General features: G+C 38.8%; 1 protein-coding gene across 1 annotated transcript in view; it reads right to left on the reverse strand.

Annotated features, from left to right (window-relative positions):
* The window catches only part of MYO10 (myosin X), a 148875-nt gene that overhangs the window by 80236 nt on the left and 45726 nt on the right, over positions 1–22913 (reverse strand). The window contains exon 3 of the mRNA XM_088528149.1: positions 6193–6351. Coding sequence (XP_088384275.1) covers positions 6193–6351 — 159 coding nt within the window. The remainder of the gene's footprint in view (positions 1–6192; positions 6352–22913) is intronic.

A 22913-nucleotide genomic window follows, 5' to 3' on the forward strand; every position in this document is an offset into this window, starting at 1 on the left:
TCCCACAAATTCAGAGAGAAGTGCATTTGGCTAACCCACCAAAAGTATTTGTTTACTCTGGTTCATATCATTACAGCTCTCTTCTTCCTCTTGTGTATAAAATAGAAAAACAAATAAAAACAAAATAATGATGTGTCCCTTGGTAAACAATTGTTGATCTATACAGCTGGCTATGCTATAGGAAGAGTGATCACCAAAAACAAATTCCACTAGAACTCCAATTAGAAGCCTGCTGTGCTCGTATAGATCTTTGTCTGCTGCTCTCCAGTAACAGACATGAAATGGAAGCGGTAATTAATGCCTGGAGACAGCAGTTCACTTTGAACTACACTTTGAAAACACTATCTGATGTGTGTAAGCGTATCATGCTAATTACGGAGGTAAGTAGCTGTGCATAGGCATTTTTCATGCACTCTTAACCAGGGCCCTCTCTCCAGTCTGTGCAGAGCAGAGAACTGGTAGAGAGAGTTATCCCATCTCAGCAGTAAGACAGAAAGTGTCCAAGTACAAGGCATGAAAAACACAGATTCATCAGCATACTGTTTACATTTATTTACTGTAGCAGTTAAATAAAGCGCAGTTTCTGCAGTGGTTATACACTGGATCCTACAACCTGGTCACCAGGGATTGCTTTAGAGTATTGGAGACATGCAGGGACGAGTCACAACCAGATGCAGACCAGGCTAGAGAAAAAGTAAATCTATAGAGCTTGAGGAATAACTGAGGAATCAGTTTTAAAGTACATATACAATACTAAAGTAAATGTATTTTACAGTGTTGATTAAAGACAATTCATGTGAAAGTAAAGAAATTATCTGGCCTAACACTTTTAGAAACTTACTCTTGATGTTTTCCAGCATTAATGAAAATGGGGTAGAAATGCAGAATACCAGGCAGTTTAAATTATCATGGCATTTTTTAGGCAATGGCCCATACTTCTTTGTACCATGCAACACGGTAGACCAAAGACCAAAGCTGCTCAGCCGTACAGCAAGGAGCATAGATGCTCGATATACATTCTCTTACAGCTTATTTTCCACAGTGAATGCATCCACGTTTTTCTGTTTAAGAAAAGAAATTGGGACAATTTTTGGACAAGATTCGTAAGTCTTTACTTTTTGGCTATTGCCTCCTTCCAATTTTTCTTTGTCTCTCTGCATCAACTTACAACTTGTATCCATCATAGAAGACATCCAAACAGAAGTGCTTCTGAAGTGCAATAATTATGCCTGTCTTAATACATACTGCTTTTATTTAATTAACCACTACTCTGATGTGCCTTGCTATTTCCCCAGTCCAACATGTTCCAACTCCCACTTCTTGCTGACCACTTTAAGAGCATGACACAGAGGAAATTGCACAGGGTCTGAAATGAGTTTTATTTTTCTCAAAAAAAAAGAGGGTGCAAAAACCTAGACAAAGTCACAGACAGCAACTGACCTACATACTAAAGTGTCTCTGTCTGCAAACAGAATTTGAAAAATCCCCGACAGTTCATTATGCTATTGATTTAGACTGCAGCAGAAACATCAACTAGTTCCCTCAGGGAACCCTGATGACTTAGAGGGAGAAAAGCATGCAGTAATTAGATGACTTAAACTACAGCAGAACATGTTGTTAAGAAAAAAAAATAACATAAATAGATTTTAAATCAATGTATGAATAACTGAATGGACTTTGAAAAGGACATATAGATGAGTGTTAATTGTAATGAGTGAAGTGGATAAGGACACTTATATGCAATGTTATCAGGAAAGATATAACTTTTCCAATTTTGCATTGTTTTTAAAATTTGGAAGGCCTTTGCAGGCAAGCCATCCCATACTTGTCGCGTCAGCTGGAGAGGGAAAGGAAGGAAGTTCAAGAAAACTGAGCTCCTAATTACCACCATCATCCTCTGATGTGGATGTGGCTGGTACAGCATCACATGCCTACGTGGCTGGTGCTACAACGGTTTTTATGCACACATGCACAAGCCCAACAGATGGTTATAATCATCTGCTGGCAGGCTACAGCAAAAAAAGTGAGCAAAGCAGGTTATGTTCACTCTCAGCCTTGCCTGCGACTGCACTGAAGTGCTTCGCAGCCTCAAGGCAACTCTCCCTCCCTGGACAAGGACTAGAGCCCATTAATCAGGAGGCTGCTTGGCTCCCCTTGGTGAAAGCAGCCATGCAAACCCCATCACGTGCCCTGTGCCTTTTGAGGCCCAGGGACATGGTTGTGACTGAAGCAACAGTGCACAGGCCAAATAACGGCCACCTCAAAGGGAAGCGCGTCTGTCTGGTACTTCAGACTCCATTCAAAAGGCAGGGAAAAAATTAGACATGTTTAGGAACTTGTCTAGCGATTAAACACAGTCAAACAAGGATTTCTTTGATGCTGAAAGTGTCCACCTTGAGGTGTGTAATACCAAGCAAACACATATTGAAGTTATTTTTACACTCTGTTCTCACTGCAGCAGAAGCCTCCCTCTAACCCACGATGTGCTCCTGCTAAATACAGCTGCAGGGATCAGTAACTAACCACTGGCCAGCAGGACACGAGAAAGGCAGCTCTTTGCAGGGCTGGCTCCAACACCATCACTTATGTGGCTTGCAGTACCATCCAAATAATGTGGTTTTCGGTGTCTTCTCCACAGTCTCGTGCATGGGGTGCACTTAGCTAAAAGTAAACAAGACTCAACAGCCTAGGGAACAGTTCTCCTTTGAAGAGCAGCAAGACAACCACTGTAGCACTTCCACCTCCTGCTGCTGCCTCTGCTACCATCATCAAGCGCTGAGTGCTGGCTTTGCTTCAGAGACATGATGAAATCCCTCGCTTGCCCCCAGAAAAGGCTCAGTTATCAAATGCGGGCACCTTCACACAGCTTCCACATTTAGCATTGGTGTTTATGTTTCTATATATTGCCACATGCAAGCTAATCTAAGCGCTCAAATGCAGGAGTGAAAGCTCGCGTGCAGTTATCTGAAAGCTGGACTTCCCATACCGAGTTGTTCCTGCTAAAGAAAGATGGGGGTCTGGGGAGGAGGGAAGTAGTAGCAATGAAAACCTCAGCAACATATAGTCCCTGCTCCCTTCCTGGACAACAAAAACAGCGGCAGGCTAGAAACAAGCTTGCAGATAAAGCAGTAACAAGGCTGAAAAAATGACAGTCAGGAGCCTATTTTAAAAGACCTAAAAGGGTACATATGTCCCATACTTCTTCTCAACTAAAAGGAAAATTGCATTACACGAAAATTTTTACAGAAATTCAGAAAAAATAGTATCACAAGTATATGCTGAGAATTTTTACAAAGACCCAAGGTGGCTGCACACAGATCTGAACAAATTCTGTTTCATCTTCCTCTTAGGAGCCTCATCTTATGTGTACAGAGCTAAGCATTAACCCCACTATGAATACAGCCTGGGTACCAAATCAAAATCCCCACAAAGAAATGGCAAGAAATACAGACAATCCTACACCAGCCTGCATAGTTGGAGATGATGCTGACATGCATGAAATGGGTTTATAGAAGTAATGGAAAAATAGTGAAGAGTTTATCAATATGGGTATGATTATGCGATCTGAAGAGACCAAAATGTTCCTATGAAAAGGAAAAGTAAACTGAACTCCAACATCTGAAGATATTTACTTAAATGCTACTTGCTGGAGAAGCAGCTCCTCAAATACAGACAAATACACAAGTTATCAGGGAAAGAGTTGTATAAATATTTTCTTCCTTGGAAGCCAACTATTTAGACTTTTAATGGATTTTTTTTTTACTTTTTTAAAATAATATATGCTTTAGCCTATAGTTTACGTAACTTTTTTATGTTAAAATCCATATCCTGATTAAGTGCATTCATCCCTCATTAAGGGTACAAAGGTGCTTCCCAGTCTCATTGCCACTGAGAAAACAATTCAAGAACCACACTAATACATTTATAGTACTTCAAATACATATCTTAAAAATGCCAGCACACCACTAAAAAAAGTGAACAGTTGCATATCATATGCTCATATTGTATGAGTATATGCATAGTACATTTTCCACCTCTCAAGAGGTGGACAAAGGTGCACAGACTAGAGGAAAATACGGGCACAATAACAAGCATCTATGAGCTAAAAGCCAGGACATGGCAATCATACAGGGATTTACATTAAGGGATGGAGAGAAGTCTTTCAGGAGAGTCATTATCCCGCCAGCCCGGAGTGTAGGGAGGCACCTACCTTCCTGGGTTACCTATAAGGGACAAGGCACCAATACCATCAAAATGCTGAGATGGACACAGGGCACAATACATACATTACCCTGGCACTGCAATTACTGGTCAGGCGAGGGGGCTTTGTTGGAAGGAAAGGAAAAGGCAGAGAGGTATATTCTGGAAAGTTTTGATGCTCCTGGCATCAACTCCAATGGTCTCTCTGGTCTTATTCAAGCAAATCTGGTCCCAAAGTAGAGTGACCACAATCCTCATTCCTTTAGCTGCAGGAATGGATTTGGTAGGATACAGGCATCTGTTTTTTCCTCCTCTTAGTCTTCTTACTATTATCAATATTATTTTCATAATATTCTTATATTTTATGCATAATATTATTTATTATATAATATTATTATATATCATAATATATTATTTATAATATTATTTTCATAATGTCAAACACTAAAAAAAAAATGAACTGATCGATATCGTTATTTCATTCTGACTTGAGCAGCATTGTTCATTTGCAGACTCTTCCTACAATACATCCTCCTAAAACACACCTAGTCCCACACCTAGAAACATTTCACAAAATGATTCAAGCTACTTAATCTGTTTGTTCATTTTTCCTCCAGTTTCTATGTTCCTGGAGCTCTGTCCTGTTAAAACATTTCCCCTGGCACATCAGGAGCGGGGTAGGAAAAATAATGGCGCAAGAATCAAGATGATGCCTCTTATATCAAGTCCTGGTTACATAGGTAGGATGAGAGAGACTCTCTCACACACATTTCAAAGTGCACCTTCCCCGCCAATCACCCTGCATTTCCAGGAGAGCTCTACCCCAAAGACTAAGTAGTGAAATTAATGACAAGGAGTATCAGCAGCACCGGATTTGTCATCGCTAACAGCCCACAAACCTGTTTGTCGAGCAACGTCTACCCGGCTCAGCACCAAGCACGAGCAAACCCGAAGCCTGCCTTGACAAGCCGGGAGACAAACTCGACGCGTCTCTTCAGAACAAGGTTGTTCTTTGGCTTTTCTAAAACATTTCCCCTCTACACATACAGAGGGAAAGGGATGTGAGACATTCAGGTCCCACATCTGAGTATATATAATTGCTCAGGACACATAATGTTTTATTTTGACTCACATTGAGTATTGTATTCTTATAACCCTAGTAGAAAAACAAACTGCTACCAATATTTTTTTTCCTGCACATGTGTATGCTATAATATTGGCATTCATTTTTTGCTTGCTGATTTTTGTGAAAGGTAAAATGGTTTATTTACTTTGAGAAAAACAAGGGCTTTTGTAATGACAATTAAGAATAGGCTTAACACTTAAGATTCTCACTACAAGCCCCTTTAAATTTCTTTGTTTGTTAATTTTGTGTCCTATTTTGCTTCTTTATCATAAAAAAACTAAATAGGGAGAATTTTATTTTAAGGCATATTTATGCTTAAAAATTAAGAAGCCAAATAAAATAGGTTAAGCCCAGGATAGTGTATATAGATGGCTAAACCAAGGATCTAGAAAGATCATTTGAACGAAATTTATTTTTATTCTGTAATTAATTTTTATTAAACCACTGAGCAAATGTAAAGTGAAATTTCACAACCTATCACAAGCACTAGATTAAGAAAAGATTTGAGTCTAGTCAGTTCATGAGTAATGAAAACATTTTAAAACAGGTAAATCTAATTACAAAAACCTTTATTACCGAGTTGAGAGGAACCTTTACACATCTCTGTGACTGGAAGGGTGTATATGTTATACCAGTTACGAAAGGTTTCTAAGGGGTTGCCTTGTCAGCCCTGGGCTAACTTTAGTCTTTTTTGTTGGAGAGAAGTTGCTAGATCAGGCATACTTCATTCAGCACTATACAAATGCATAAAGAATTTTGGAGACTGTTAAGAAGGAAGATACCACAGAACAGCAAAACACACACGGTAGTTACATAGCCAAAAAATTTCCCTCTGGGAGTTTTTCTTAATTTTAGAAGAAACTTACATAGATCTTATCTTGTTGATATCGTTGGAATAGGTTGTGCATGATGGAGCCTTCATGGAGATCTACTAGTGCGGCCATGTCTTCCACGCTCTCTGCACTGGTTTGATGCATAGGTGTTACTTTTTGGTGTGTGATTGTGCTCTGTTTATAAGTGAATACCTGAAAGAGGAAAAAATATATATCAGAATACACAACCAAAAACTCCTACCTCAGAAGGTAGCTTTCATATCTGTTCCTGCCTATCTATTTTACCAATGTGCACAAGTCTAAGATGTAACCATCTGCCATTCGTACCTTCTTCTAAGGCTTCTTTAACAATAAGACATACACAAGGAACACATGAAATTAGTTCATACTGATCATACACTTTTTTTCTGGACAAAAGGAATCTGGTTTCATGCTGCACTACTCAAAGACTTTATCTGGAGAGAGAGAAAAGGAAAAAAAAAAGGGGGGGGCGGCAGCCATTTCGAGAAAACCCCCCAAAAATCCTCAACACAAAAAAACAAAATGCCATAAAAACATAGCATGGCAAAACATAAAACTCAGTCATACTCAAATTACTTTGGGGAAACATGCTTTTACACCACAAAACGGCAAAAACTGATCTAACAGGGCTACAAGTGTTTGTATGTTTGATCCAAACTCAATTGAAATGTTTCCGTTCAATTCTTTGATCAGGATCACTACTAGGTTAGGTCCTTACTCTTAGCATAATAAGCACACTAAGTTCAAAATGCTGCAGACGTGAAAATAAATGGCTGAACAAACTCCTCCTCAGTGCTGTTTGGAGATAAATTTATGAACCCTGTTCAAGATGGTCAGTAAAGAGCATTTAAAAAAAAAAAAAAAAACGTACTTATCCATAAAACACTTCTATGCATCTTCGGTAAAATTATTACAAAATATGCTCAGAAGATGTCTACATTCCCAATAAAGTTAAATAAACTTTCATGAATACTAATGACATCACTAAAGCTTATAAAATAATTGCTTTGGAATCCAGCTTCCCATTTCCTTTTAATTCACATCTTGGCAGCACATCCCTGCAGAAATACGTCTGCACTTTGTAGCCAATGCTACTTAGGCAATACTAATCCCTGCTAACACAACCAGTGCTTCAGACTAAGAAAGCCAAGCTGTGGGGGTGACTGTGAATAATTTAATAGAAATTTTCCAGAATTTTTAAACTTTCATCTGGCTGGAGAATTGCAGTAACTGCAGCCCAGCTGTTTGGGAGCATCACAGAATTGCCCATGTGGGCTGTGGATTGTGAAGTATCACAGAACAGAGCAGTCCAGCACAAGATGCCAAAGCCTTCTCAGGAAAAGAAAACCCATCAAAGATTTTTCAGAAACAAAGCAAAACAAGACATGTATATTCTCCATAATGAAAGACTGAAAGGGATTGTCAGTATCATTACAGGATGCTATTCATGAAAATAGATTCCTGGCGCTCAGTGTTGCATGATTTGTTTTCTGTCTTGCTGAGACAAGTGAGAGAAAGAAAGTAAGGAAGCAGCAGGCTCAATGTACAACAAACTTAACATTAAAGATTTTTCACTAGAATATCCAGTGAATGAATAAGGAAAACTGCCTGACAAAAAAAATGTTCATTAAAATCATATCCCAGGCTCAGCGTCAAACTTTTGGCACTGAACATCAAACAGTTACAGCCATCATTCAGATATCATCAAACAGATACAGCCAGAGTATATTGGGGGAAAGCTAGAAAAGAGGGAGAAGGAAGATTCAGGAAACAAATTTCCAACGGGAGCTGGATGACAGCACAAACATCAGTGAGACACACAAACAACCAACAAGGATGTTCCTGAAAACTGAGAATCAGTTAATTAATCCAAAATTAATCCACAACCGTGGGAAGAGAGACATGTAGGGATATGAGTAGTATTTTGCAGGAAACAATTACCAGATGGCAGGTGAGAAGACAAGCATTTGTACAGAGCAGAGGAATATTTGCTATCCCGAAGAAAACAGCAACTTGAACATATTCAAGGGCAACTGATCTAGATCCTTCCAACAGACAGAATGAGAACAGATTCATCAGTAGCAAAGCTTTGGGTCTAAAAACACTATTAGAGGACCCGAAGATTAGAGAATGCAAAGAATAATCCTGAGTTTGAGGTAATGACAATTCAAGTGGAATAAACTGCAGTTCCTAACTGGAAGAACTATGGTGAAAAAGTGAAGGTAATGCGTCAGAACAAATAACATAAGCTGAAAGATTTGGAAACAACAGGGAAGCACTGCAGATTTTTAAAAAGTAAGCAACTAAGGCTACATATCAGGAAGGAGAGGGAATTAATTCAGAAAAAAAGACTCAGTAGTTCACTGGTCAGACCAGCTGTCACCCAGATAGAAAGAACAAGGGTCTCTTCCTCCACGCTGGGAAGGTTTTTTTTCCCATTACTTTTTTTTTTTTTTTTTTTAAATCAGGACCATGCACCTTTCAGACTCTGCTATCAAATTTGAATTTGGCAGGGCAACAGGATTATATTCATAAGCTTTTTTCCTTAAAAAGGGGTTTTGTTAGTTCTGATATTGAAGTCTTGCGGCCCCTGCTTTTGTTGATTTATGTCAGCTCACTCCTTTTATAAGGCAAATATGTGAAAAAGCAACCTTGAACTTTATCAATGCCAATTAGAAGGTCATGGTATAAAATAGCACAGCAGAAGAAATCTTCCAGAAATAGAAACCTCAGAGACATCCTACAATGTCAAAAGTAAGATGAAAAAGTAGGTTCCTGAACTTTAAGGAAAGCATGCTGGCAGAGTGCAGGAGTTTGCATCCTCAAGGGTCTTGCCAGCAATTCTGGAAGGTCAAGAAAAACATGCAGGAAATTTGGAATAAGATTTAAGACAAACCTAATTGAAAAATCAGCAAAAAAACCCACTTTCCTCTCAAGATAGAAATGGACCGAGATAACAAAACATGCTGAATACACAGAAAGCAATAAATTAAGCCCCACAGAGACAGCATGCAAAACAAGAATTCTCAAATTATTGTGGAAGTGCAGATTAGAGGTTGAGACAGGAAGGAACAATAACAACAGCAAGAAGAACAAACTTGAGAAATACAAGATAAAGCAGTAAATCCTGCTAAACAATAACAAAGAATGTAGCATTGGGAAAGAGGAAGAGCGCTTCACAGTGGCTTGACTGTCCATGGCTTACTGGTGCCATGATAAGCACATCACAAATGGACTCAAAGGAGGCAGCAACCTTAAAATCCAGGGGAACGAGGGATCTAATATCTCCAGGTAGCATGGGAAAAAGCTGCCACGGGCACTCCGGGATTGTACTATAATTTAGAAGGGAACTATCAAACACCCGGATATTAACACACTGCTGAAAGGAGAACTGATACCTGCGGGCTGGCGGAACGCTGTGTAGTACCAGTCTTGAAGAAGAAAGCAAATGTGATTGAAAGAAAGTAATTACATGCTGCTGGGTCAAAATTCTCTCTCTTGTAATAAAAATGAGGGGAAAAAAAAAGAAAAAGGTTGAAAAGACTGATAAACAAGAACAGCAATATTTCCCCGAATATTACAAACAGAGTGACACACAAAAAACATGACTACAAAACATGCAGGTTGACTTATGACAGCCTGCTTCAAACCTTTTAAGGTATGACCCCAAGTCCTGAGTCATGTTTGTTTGGTGAGCAACACGCTTATTAGGCCAACTCTATTTTCTCCAGGTTTGGGTACAGTTCATCCATCTCACCAGGACACAGATGCACCCGAAGGACTATCCAGGTCTCCCTGCCCAGTGATGATACCATCTACAGCATTTGTCAGACCTGCTTTGGGACACAATGTCAAGTCCTTCCCAAGAGTGGGAAATACATTCCTACTTCAAAAGTATCACTCAGATGAGAAAGAAAGAGAAATGGAAAAAAAATAGTTCATCGTCCCACAAAGACAACATTTGCCTTGCACAATGAGCCAAGGGAAAAGGAGTTAGAGGGAAGTCAGCAACAGCACGCAAGCTCTTCCAGGATATGGGTATGACTGCATCGCATATGCCAGACAGATTCCCACATCACCCTCTGAAATATTATCCAGATCTCCTACTGCTGTTGCAAGAAGTACGTTCTCTTTACAGAAGATACCAATAAGATATTCTCTAATACACTGTAGGAAGCTTGAGAACTGACAACAACATTCACTGAGATTAAAGGTGGGATTTTGTAAATGAGCACAAGGTAGAGGGCTTTTTTGGCGTTAAAAGTTTTGTTAGGGCATTTGTTCCACAATGGTGGAAACTTTTGGAAGAAATCAATTCACAGGACACTCCCCTCTAGAAAGCTGGTAACCCATAAATCATGTCCTAAAACAAAGAGATATGAAATGATGGCTTTAGTAAATAAACAGACAATTTTGCCTATTCATAAATACTGTACCTATTCACAATTACTGCTGCATCAGCAACGCAATATTGTACTCCACAGTTTACTAGCATTTATTAGGTGGGTCTGTAATTTTATACTCAGCTAATAAAAACAGTGTTTCTAGAATGCCATGCAATTTGGAATAATCTGGCAGAGTATTTTAAGTGAATACACTCTCGTAAATCTACCCAGGAGTTTACTGGAGAATTACAGCAAGTAATGAAATCAATGCACAAACAGACCGTGAGTCTGAAGCAAAAGATTGCAATTAAAATAATTTCACTGGGGCTTTTAAAAGAGAATGAGAAACAACATGAAAAACTTAATATTCCTCAATTCTTTAGGTTAAAAAAGCAATTTTATCCTGCACAACCAATCTGGCATAAGACAAGAAGCCTTTCAAGTATTTCTTTTTGGGAAGGTGGGTACTACAAAACAGTGTTTGATTAATTTTCTGCAATGACAAAATTAGCCTTAAACTCATGATCTAATGGAAATTATATTTTAACACCAGATTTAATTTGTAATACAATTCATTAACAGCAGGAAAGAACATCAGAGTAGGCCCTCAATGACAGGAGCTCACACTGCTTTCTCTTCTCTAGCTGTATCATTTCATGATGTGATGCCAAGGGACAAAACTCCCTGCCTGAATAAGACCATTAAACAGTAACAAGGGATTTCACAAGGGCTGATGCAACTGAATTTAGAGAGGACGAGTTAAGTATTTGGATAAAGCACGTCAAAAAAAAAAAAAAAAAAAAAAAAAAAAAAAAAAAACCACAATCCTTATTTCTTGCAAAACCTGCAAGTCATACTTAGACCTTCTGGTCTGTGCAGAGTCAATAGGGAATCAAATCTCACAGGGTTTTTCACAAACCACTCAAGTTTTTGTTCTGATGATGACAATCAACATTGGATGGGAGAAAGGAAGCAGGTAACCTATAAAATTCATTACCAGCAATCAGGTATCTCAATTATAATAGCATCTTCAAGACCTGTGTGAGATTTCTTCAAGATTAGTCTTAAGAGATGGAATTAGATCTGTTCACAACCTAGGTGCAAGTTAGGTTATTTACAAAATCTGCTTGCTGAAAATGTGTAATGGCATCTGTTGAAAAGTTTAGATATTATAAACATTTTAAAACTGCCCCTTTCATATAAAAACCTCCTTGTTCCTATCAAATACAACTGATAACCAATACCAACTCAGTTCTCTTTTTTTAAGTGATTTTTTTCAAAGCTATTTTCACTATTTGATGTAAGAATTGAGAGAGCAAATCCCTTTTCTTCATGGTAAAAAAAAAATACGGAGGCTTTAACCTCTGCCAAATGAACGTAAAGATCATCCACCACACTTCCCATTCCGTAAGGTTATGGTCACTCAGCTTTTAACTACAGCTCCGCTCCTGGAAGACATCAAGCCTTCCCAAAAGCCAGCGTGGGGATCTCAAACTCCCAGTTGGCTTCCAGCACTCACCATCTGAAACAGAGCATCTTACAGCTCTCCTGGACGGGACCCCTTGCGTTTTCGCATGAGCGATGCCTACTCAGCTGCTGCTCATCTTGCTGGAAGTATGCAGCACTGGGAACCACGATGACAACTGAGCACACTACCACAGCTCAGTTACATCTAGGAAAGTAACGGAATTAACTCCTCTCATCTTCTGTCTCTGTCCTTGGGATATGAGCACCTAATGGCAAGAATGGCTGAAGCAGCATTCATAGTCCAGCTTGCACATGCTAAAACAAACTTGCATGGACTTCAAGTTACCCACAAACGCTAGGAAGTCAGCAGGGAAAGTTCAGGAAGTGCTCTGTTTGCAGTCCAGCTGTTCCCACCACGCGGGCAGCACTCAGGCATGACCAACTTAACTGTTAATAAAACACACCAGACTCAACTAATCTGATAGTATCTGATTAATGTCCAGTACTGAATACAGCAGTGCTCATGAATGTTTACACAGTTTAGCACTTCCTTGTCATTTATATTGTTGAAATAAATCAGACAGCTTTTTGTTAGAGCATAATGAAAAGAGCATAGCCAGCATCTCTCTGCTGCCATTTTCTGTTTAAGAAAGCTTTCTAATAACTTAAAATTTACAAGCTGCCACAGATGAGATTGGTATTCTGTGTTGAACACAGAATTATCTGCCTTGCCACAAACATAATTTGAATTAAGTTGTTCAAATGCATATAACCAATGGGATAAAGAAACATTTGGTTGCTTAAACATAAAATTTAGTAAGAAACAGGCAGAGGAACACAAGGTGTCATACTGATGTCATGTGAGAAACAGGTTTAAAAAAAGCAAAAAAAAAAAAAAAAATACAACCACAGCTTTCTTCAATAACACCTATGATAGTAACCAATCAAGCACTGCAGCATTTGGCCAGCTCACGGCCACCAGAAAACAAAGTTAATTGTGATCCAAAAAGTGAAGCAAATAGTCTTTCTCTCTTTGCCCTGAGGGCTTGCCTACATGTGTTTTTTTACACTTAATTCCAACAGCCATGGTGATGTCAATGAATCGACTGAAATCTCTGGAGGAGTTGGCTCATATGTTTTAGACATCAGCGTCCTTAGCTTCTCAAGGCATCTTTTTGCTGTCACTGACTCCACAGCAGAGAAATGAGAGCTGAACACATGCCAGCATAAAACTGTGGACTGCACACAGGAACATCACTTTAAAATATCTTTTTTTTTTTCATTCTCTGCTGTTGGTCTGGATTGAGGATCATCATTTGTGTTTCCCTTGTGTTTAGAAGTTAGAAGAATGCAATGAATCTTACCAAAACTCTTTATACTTGAGTCCAAGTAGAGAAAAGAGGCCTTGAGGTCACATTACAAACTGTGGAATGCAACATTCCAGGGTGAAAAATAAATCGTTACAAGCCCAAAGACCCAAAGATTAAAAACAAAAATAAAAAATCTAGTAGTCTACCTTTTTTCCTAGACAGATCTGTAAGACTAGAGATACTTATAATGTACGACAAAGAGGCTCACTTATATGATATTTAAACACAAATATAAAGAAGGCTAACTATCAGTATTTTAAATCCTAAGGTTAGTTTAAACAGTGTGGTCCAAGTAATGTTTTTTGTCTAAAAGCTTTCTATTTCTCTGTAAAAGCTGACCTTAGACATCCATTCCATCGGCAAAACACAATCTTTCAGGCAACAAGCTGTACCAGGGCCCAAGGCTTTCTTTGATGCAATGCAATTTAATCTTTTTCAAAACAAAGAAAAACACGATGAAGTTTCTTATTTATCAAATGATGGGTCAAACTAAAGAAAATTATGAAAGACACTTGCTGATGTCAAGAAAAGAGATATTACTAACTAAACTGACATTGTTTCCACTGTGACCAATATTGTCCTTTTCCCCAAATACCACCTACACACACTCTTAGTTCTGCATCTATCAGAACTATCTGTTCTGTAAAACTCCTGCCTATTTATCCTGGGAATCACTCTACTCTCCATCTTCCCTTCCCATTTAGTCCGCTTTGCGCATTACTTCATCTGCCAAATAAATTACATATTTTTATCTTATCCATTGCTTTGTTAGTTCTACTTATACTTACTCCCACCAACAAAGCTTCTGGACCCTTCCCCTCACTCTTCCTCTCCTAACCCTTCTCAAATTTGTCTGTGCACTGCCATATTTCCTGCATCCTTGCACTGAATGAAGTTACCTGCGTCTGGGTCATACAGGGGAGCCTGATGCTAGCTACTAGCAGCTACTACCCAGGTCAAGTGCTAGAGGTCTGTCCCACTGCATTTGCCCACCCCTTTCACTAATCCCTGGCTTATATCATCTTACTTGAGCAGCAATCCTACTAATACCTTGGTATTTTCACACCCATACAGAAGTATCCCAAGCATGCTGCCAGGATGGCAATCCTGTTTATCACTGCAGTAGAGCTCAGAAAAGCCACTAAACAAAACCTCTTTGTTGTTTCCCTACATGTGGACCAATGTCAACAAACTTGTCTGAAGATGACTTCCCACCAAACACCTATTCTGCAAAGAGGTGTTTCAAGACAGTTTATTCCACACGCTGATCTGTTTCCATCTGTTGACAAGCCCTGCCATCAACTATGAACAAGCTCTCAACTATAGGTTCAGTGCTATGCACACAATAAAGAAATGTAATTCAAATTAAACACACAAATTTTGCCTAGATTATACTGTAGTAAACCTCTAGGCAGCCCATGTTAATTCTAAGAGAAGAAAACAAAAGATATATCTAACTTTCACTGGAAGTTTCATACAAGGAAGACCTTGTATAACCTACAGTTCTCTGCACCTGAAGACACCACAAAGTTTGATTTTATGAAGTCCACCCTTCTATAAATACTGTGAAATTGACACTGCAGAAAACACAAAACATTCTCATCATGCCACTAGTACTTCCTTAACCATGGAAAAGTACCCCTTTCTGAACTGGCAGGAGGAGGGATCAGAGCTGCCCAGACCTTCCCAGAACGTGTAACCAAATGAAGCAGTTGAATGGCAGGACACGTAGAAGATGCACTAAGAAATGAAGTATTCAACTGCTCCCTGCAAGACATCAGGTCAACAACAGAGTTTGAACTGGTACTCAGCTTTGCCTAGAGAGTAAATCATGGAAGAGACTGCGGGGCACTGTGAGCTGGAGCAAAAACTCAGCCAAGTTTGTATCAGAAGACTCAACACCCAGGCCAACCTTTCCAATTAATTCACTTCTTTTGGCAGGAGCCATCCCCTACCAAAGGCAGCCCCCCACTTGCCGTGTGCCACTGTAAGCAGCACCTAGTAACAGCAATACTCCCTTTATTTTTAATGTGCACCACCTGAACTAGCTCACAAGAAAGTAGGAGTAAACTGTTATTTCCCCCTTCAAACCATCAAACCATCAAAAAAAGAAAAAAAAAAAAGAATAAACTTCACCACTTATACACCATTTTCCACACAATAGAAAGTGCCTTTGTGGTCAATACAAAGCACTGAAAGCACTAGCTTTTGACTGTCAAGATCATTTAGAGCTTGAGTGAAACTCCCATGTTTAAATTCATATTTATTCAGTGATTCATATGAGATAAACAATGATTATTTGCAACTGAATGGACAAGAAGGAATTTGAATAAAACGTCCTGCTATCAAGAACAGGAACAACTCTGTTCAATAAGCAGCGTAAAAATTACACCAGCTCTTTTGAGGCACAGTAAAAACAAAACAAAACAAAACAAAACAACAACAAAAAAACTCAATTGGTCTTTTTTGAAAAGGAAGAGAGAAAAAGAGCAACAGGCAGCTGATGAGATTGCCTCTTAATCGAAAATATGAATAGTCTTTGTGAAATAATAATAAATCTAGAGGCAAATACAAAGCAGGGAGTTTGGAGCTCCAAGGAGCCACCCCTGTCAAGCAAGTCCTGTTTTGAACCAAGTGAAGAAGGTTTTATTTATATAACTTCTTTCTCCATTCTACCTTCTCAGGTCTCCTCTCCTCCTTCCATCCTCCCCTGCCCCCCATTTTTTCTCTCCGTAGACACACACTTCTCTTTGGAGCCACAGTTTTCCAATCAAACCTAAATACAGCAAGTCAGGCAAGGCAAGACGTTACTTTCAAATCCACAGGTAAATTTATTTCTAAGTTTAGCTTTAAAGTAAACTGCCCATTCCCCAAAATGCGGACAGAAATGCAAATGAATCTAGTTTTCAGTTAACTGATTCTTCTTCTGTTCTGCCCACACCTAAAAAGAAGTAAAACATAAGTGCTGACGAGGAATAACATAAAGCCCTTACTAAAAACAGGAAAGTAAATATTATGAGAGATGCCCTGAAACATGATGATAACAAAACAATATAAAGAAAAATGAGGATACTGCCAGATGTTATTTACGAATCCAGTGTCTAAGGCAAAAAAAGCCTATTGGATGAAATTGTTTGTAAAACAGTTTGTGAAGAAAATAAATGGCAACTTGCACATGCGTAATATAATCTTGGTTTTCATATTTCTTGTTAACATTTCACAACAAAACTCTTAAAAATTGATTATATTTCAATGTTGTTATAGTATCTCCAAATCTTAGTTTGGTTTCTCTCCTTTCTCACCTTTGAGGCACGGATTTCTTAGATCTTTTGATTCAACTCAGTAAACTGTAGATATAAGCTTAGTATCAGTCTAAGTTTAGTATCCTTTAAAAAATAGCTTTAGTTTTCTTTGCTGGTGTTGCTACCAGAAAAGACGAAAAAAGGAACCTATCAATAAAGAACTCTGCATGAGCTTGCAGGGAACCTAAAAGAATAAATCTGAATTGAACCTATTCATTTTAACAGATACCAAAGTGCCAGTTCAGATTTCAGCAAAACATGTGATAAGTATAGTACCACACATAGAAGAGCTGTATGGGACACATCCAAGAAGTACCAGCTCAGTTTTGGTCACGATTCAGAAATGTTGCTGAATTCTCAAAATATTTAGCATCTATTCTCTTCATATTTCACATGAAAGTAAACAATTTGGACGTTACTCTGTAAAGACCTAAGTACCTTCTGCAGAAGCTAAAGCATTCTATAGATCTAAAAACAAAGAGCAAACTTTTACTTTTTTCCACAATGTCAGCAAATAGCAGAAAAAAGCCAAACCCACACCTCCCTGGCACCATGTACTCAGCACTACTTTTCATATCCCTGCCACTTAGTATTACTCCAACTCCCAAAACAGGGACTAGATAACAACGGATCTAAATGCAACACAAACCCTAGTGTGAGCATCAGTCTCACTCTTCAAAGGAACGGAGGTGCTTTTCATGAAGCCAGCGCTTACCAGCTGTTTTTGCAGGTTGTGTGTGGTGTGAGGCTTTAACACAGCCACTCGGCCAGCTAGACAGCCAAGGACACATTTTATTCACAGCTCAAAGCTCATTCACTGGGAACGTGCTCCTTTACAGGGATGTCCATCTGCTCAACACTCTTTCTCCAAGTGTACAAGCACTGTATGGTAACTAGTGACAGGGGGTCCTGAATACAATAAACTCCTAAAAAAGCATAATATTTACATGATGATACATAATAATAATATTTTTTTTCCCAAACCTAAGCCTACAGTACAGTTTCTCTCATTGACTTGTTTACACGGTTATGTCATTTCAAAGTTAAATTTTATCATCAGTGCTAATTTCAGGACAATTTATCTGCTTTTCAGGGAAGGGCTACATGAGGAAAAACAGCAAGACATCTTCCTACTTTGCTATCTTCATTTTAATTCAATTAAACAGAAGTCAAGATCTTATCCAACCCCAATGAAGGCAAATAGAAGATGTCTCTTGATGATGGTGGAGTGAGGTCTGGGTCCATGGGGACCCTTCCTTCATCCTGCACCCAGTTCTGACACATGGTAGTGACATTAAGGTGGACAGAATGGAGCATCCTTCAACAGGGCTCCAAAGCTGCCTCAGGGCTGCATCTCAAAATAGTGTTCTTTTCCCCAAAGAGCACAAAGCTACCGTTGTTTAAAGTCTTGAAGAGCCTATTTTGCCCTTGGACTCTCAGAACAGCTGCCACCAAAGCCGCTATCCACAGCAGGACAGCAGGCCTTGCCACTGCACCTGGGGCTGAGGTGGGAAGAAAGCTTGCTCCAAGGAAGAGCGGGACAGGTTGGGACAAGCCTGAAGCAATAGCACACATACCCGGCGACAATGATGGAGTCGGTCCCGTGAAGGCAAGATCCACACACTGGGAGCACGACCAGCCCTGGCCGATGGGATCACCTGCACGTGGTTGGGAGCAGAGACTCCTCCAGGCCACACTGCAGCCCGAGCTCAGTCAGAGGGGCCGAATTCCTGCTCACAGCTAACTTACCATCTGCTCAGCTTTTTTGTTGTAACTTATTTTTTCTTCCAGTTTGCTGTTTATTTACTTTTTATGTGGCAGGAGGGAGAGAGGGAGCTACACAACTAATGTTTTCCAGAGCTCCTCCTCCCATGGACAGCTCTCTGGTCTGAACTCAACCAAAACAGATGAGTATTTTGTGATGATTCAGTCATCAGGAACTCAATCTGCAGAGAAGGGGAGTCGAGGAGGAAGGGAAAAAAGAAGAAAGAACATGCACCTTATAAAACCAAATAAATAAATAGATCTACCTTACTGAATCTTGAAAAAACAGAGTTGAAGAGGAGGTCAGATTTGAAATCTGGACACCCAAGGAAATTTTAGAGTTTTGTGCAGTTGTCCGAATTTCAGGCACATGGCACACTAGTTATTTGGAAAAAACATTTTTTTAAATCAGATTTTCATTTGTAATAAAATACTTGTACTGGACATGAATCACGTGTACTTATGTTGAAATACAAAATCCTTAAGCATAGACAAGAAATAACAGAAACTCTGTGTCATTAAAAGCAACACACTGTAGTCATCTCCAAGTTTACCTTGAATAGGAGTGTTAGGTTATATAGCCAGGCACTAACTACTTAGATTCTTTCCAATGTATTCTAATAATATTTATTATTACGCAAATAGAAGTATTCTTAGGTATGCCAGAGTGAGCTCTTCCTTTGAAAGAAACCATCTTAAGACAAAAACTATCTCTTTGCTATAAAACTGCACAGTGTTTAGCACAAAAACTGCAAAATCTCTAAGAAATACTGTAGTACAAATATGAGAACTCTGCTGCATCTTAATATAACTGTTTTTTGGGGAAAATGTTACTATGATATTGTTATAAAGCAAAGATTATTTTCCTGTTTCATCTGTGAAAAGCCTGTGGCTGTTCAAATAACAAACCTTAAACATCTATATATATATAAAAAAAGGGGGGGACAGGTGGAAAGCTTGGATATGCCAATGTGGGCCACACATCCATAGTCAGGCTACTTTAACAAAATAAATAGATACATAAGTTGGTGACAGTGTTAGAGTCTGCTGGGGAGAACTGAACATTAGGTATCCCAGGGGATGGATCAGTGGGAGCAGAACAACTTAGTAAGTCATAAGTCTTATTTTATGAGCTATGTGCTGCTTTGACATATGTGAGCATGAGCATTTTACACAGATAAGAAAATGAAGTTGCTCTCAGCAGTAACAAATTGACAGACACTGTTCAAGAACTTGCTCCCATAAAATCAGCATATAAAGTGATTTGGTTTGCATTTGAACTATGACCCTTCTGCTTTGCAAGAAGCAAAAGAGCAGATGTAAAACTTATGAAGGTGGCCTGCTAGAATTAAGGCACAATTTAATGTCTCACAGCTAGTCTGTGTTTACACGTGCAAAAAATATTTGTATTACACAGCAGATAGCACATATGCATATGTTTAAGGAGCCCAGTTACACTCAGTTCTTATAACACAAGCAAAAAGCAACTCCCAAGTAGCTTTTTTTTTTTTCCCCTCACATAAGGACAAAATTCTTTAGCAGTTGTGCCAGAATTACGAAGTAGATAATAAAGGTGTTTTACATTAAGAGGATTACTTGGTAGCCTCATATCTAACTGTAATGTCTACAATCCTAAAAGAGAAAAACACAACCTTCTTCATTAGAGAGAAATACACGAGCATTTCTGTCTTTGTAAGGATACTTTTGTTTGGGTTTGAATTTGTCTTGACAAACTTCAAGCACACAATGCCCTAAAAGTCCCAGTCTATATCCTTTAAAATAAGGGTTACATTTAAGTTCAACAGGAAATCTGGTCAGATTAGCCTGGCATGTTATTAAAAACATTTTAAAGCTAGACGAAACAGATTAAAATCAGACTGTCTTTTCTGATTGCTTTCATGGCAGTAAAGATTGCAACACAGATACAGGCATTTTAGTAAACTGTGGTGTGTACTACACATCTTCCCAACTATCGTTGCAACTATCCAAAAAGGTTTATTTTACTGTGTTTTTTTCTGATAAGTATCACATCTTAAGGAAACTCAGATATCAATGGAAAAAAACGTCATGCAAGTGATGAGAGGCCTATTTTTCCCCATACCAAAACCAATTTTCATTTCCCCTAAAGATGCCACCCCTCTCATCTCCTGAAACAGGCTTACATGCATGATCTTGTCAAGGGTGCAGCTTTCTTATTAGCATACTGACTGTTTGTGAGTATTTATTCTTTTCACTACAGATACTACGAGACAGGCTCAAAAAGTAGGGAAATAAAGCAGCACAGCCACCGGGACAGAGTTCAACTGATGCTAAAGCAATTATAAAGAACCCTGCTGACTCCAGAAGTGTTCGAGTCCTGACACCATGCACAGCAAGACATTGCATGATGCCCAGGTTATCTCTGTTTTCCCATTCCAGCCCCTATTCTGAAAAACACTAGAATTGACTAAATTTCAGGTACTCAGCCAGAGAAGTTATCTTGCTTATTAGAATTCCTGGCAGAATGCAACCTGAACAAGGAAGTTTTCTTAAATTATTCTCACTTGAAGGCAAAAGGGAAGATGGCAATTTCTGCTGCAAGGGGTGTAGGGGGGGAAAAAAAAAAAAAAAAAAAAAAAAAGAGCTGAATGGCGTTACTGTGCATATTTGTATTCACATAACTTGCAAGCTAAATATATTTGTCCTCATTTACTAAGGCACACCAAACAAGCTATGACTTTGAAAAATTCTCTGCAGAACACACATAGCGATAGATTTGAAGAAAAAGAATTGCATTCAATGACCACTTACTTCTGCTAGCCAGAGCCTCAGCTAAAGCCATTTTCCCCTAAAAATATTTACCTATTTAGCTATTTACTAGGTCATGGCAAAATTCAGTGACTCAATTCCATACATAAACTCTCTTACTTTGATGACGTGTTGATTTTTATTTCATTCAACCTAGCAGATTAAATCGGAAGGTCCAAGAAACATTTACAATGACATGTTTAATCTTACAGTGAAAGATTATGAAGCTAAGGAGAACATTATGATCTTTTAATCAGAACAGCTATACAATGAAGGGAACAGACATGCCTAAGTTAAATTTCTATTTGGTAAAGCCTCAGCCCTAAAAGAATACAAAACTCTTCTCTTCCCCCTGGAGAGAGAGAGTATCTTTTATTTACTATCACCGGCTTGGATATTCTCTTTTGTCGTGCACAGAGTTGCCAGCCTTCAGTGTACTACCCATGCCCAGAAGCACCAAGACCCTGGTACCAAATACACAGCACAGTGTAGGACCTGCAGGGAAAGGCACACTACTCAGTGTGCAAAGGAAAGCCCGTTAGGTGGCCACAGCCATCATTTCTTCTTTAAATTCACACACTCTCAAGTAACAACCAGACTTGTGCCTTCAGGTTCCTGGATAGGCCAGGCAGAGTCAAGACAAAAAAAGGTGAAAGTAATTCCACATGAGAAACAAAACAAAAAAAAATACATTAAATTAATAAGAGTTGTATAAACAAACACGTCCAGTACGTATTTTATTTGCAGTCGTTTTATCTTCAGAAATGTTGATTGAAGCCACAAAGCTGTGCCTCAGCAGAGGCCAATACTTCAGCAGTAGCAGTCAGTGACTTCAGATTTGCAGTCCCAACTATCATCTGCCCACTGCAAGAGCAGTAAGAAAACGTGACAAAGCAGCCACATCATATTGAGCTGATTCATCACCACATGACTCATAACTAAAGACTGAATCAATTGCAAAGTATGGAAAATGCTGTGATCTGACAAAAACAAACAAACAAAAAGCCTTAACTTTTGCATTGCAAGCTCCTTGATGATTGAAGCATGCCATGAACATGCCCTACCATGAACACCAGGTTTCTGAAACTCTAGCACAAATTATATAAAATGTTTTAATCAAAGAGATTACTTCCTAAAAGACAGATTCCTTCCTAAAAAAAAGTCCACTGATATAGTGGATATAGATTCACTGATATAGTGAAATGTTTGGCAACTATTGCAATATAAGATCCATCATTTATGATCTGTTCTTAAGCACTACAGTAACTTCAAATGCAAATTTCTATACTGAGCTCTTCACACATTTTTCTGTTAACATCCACACTGATACCAAAAAAGCTATGGTTGACCAAGCAAAGTACCCCCAAAATCTCAAATGTCAGTTTTATCGACAATGTTCGGGGACTAAAAAGATGGGAGATAATGAGGATTTCTGATACATGTATAAATTTTGAAAGTTAAGGTTTGAAAATTAAGTTATATTGTTACTTTCAGAAGACCCCACTGTTTTAAGGAAATGTCTACAGTTATATTGGAACTGCTCAATCCTGGAATTCGCTCATCTGGAAAGCTCATTTAACCACACACATTTGCTGCCACTTTCATCACAAAATCTTGTGATCTGGCAGGCGGAACGGCAATTCAAATGTCTTCTGCTC

The sequence above is a fragment of the Tinamus guttatus genome, unplaced genomic scaffold, assembly GCF_059628265.1.
Source record: "Tinamus guttatus ecotype Peru unplaced genomic scaffold, ASM5962826v1 Tinamus_guttatus_pri_ptg000302l, whole genome shotgun sequence".
NCBI lineage: Eukaryota > Metazoa > Chordata > Aves > Tinamiformes > Tinamidae > Tinamus > Tinamus guttatus.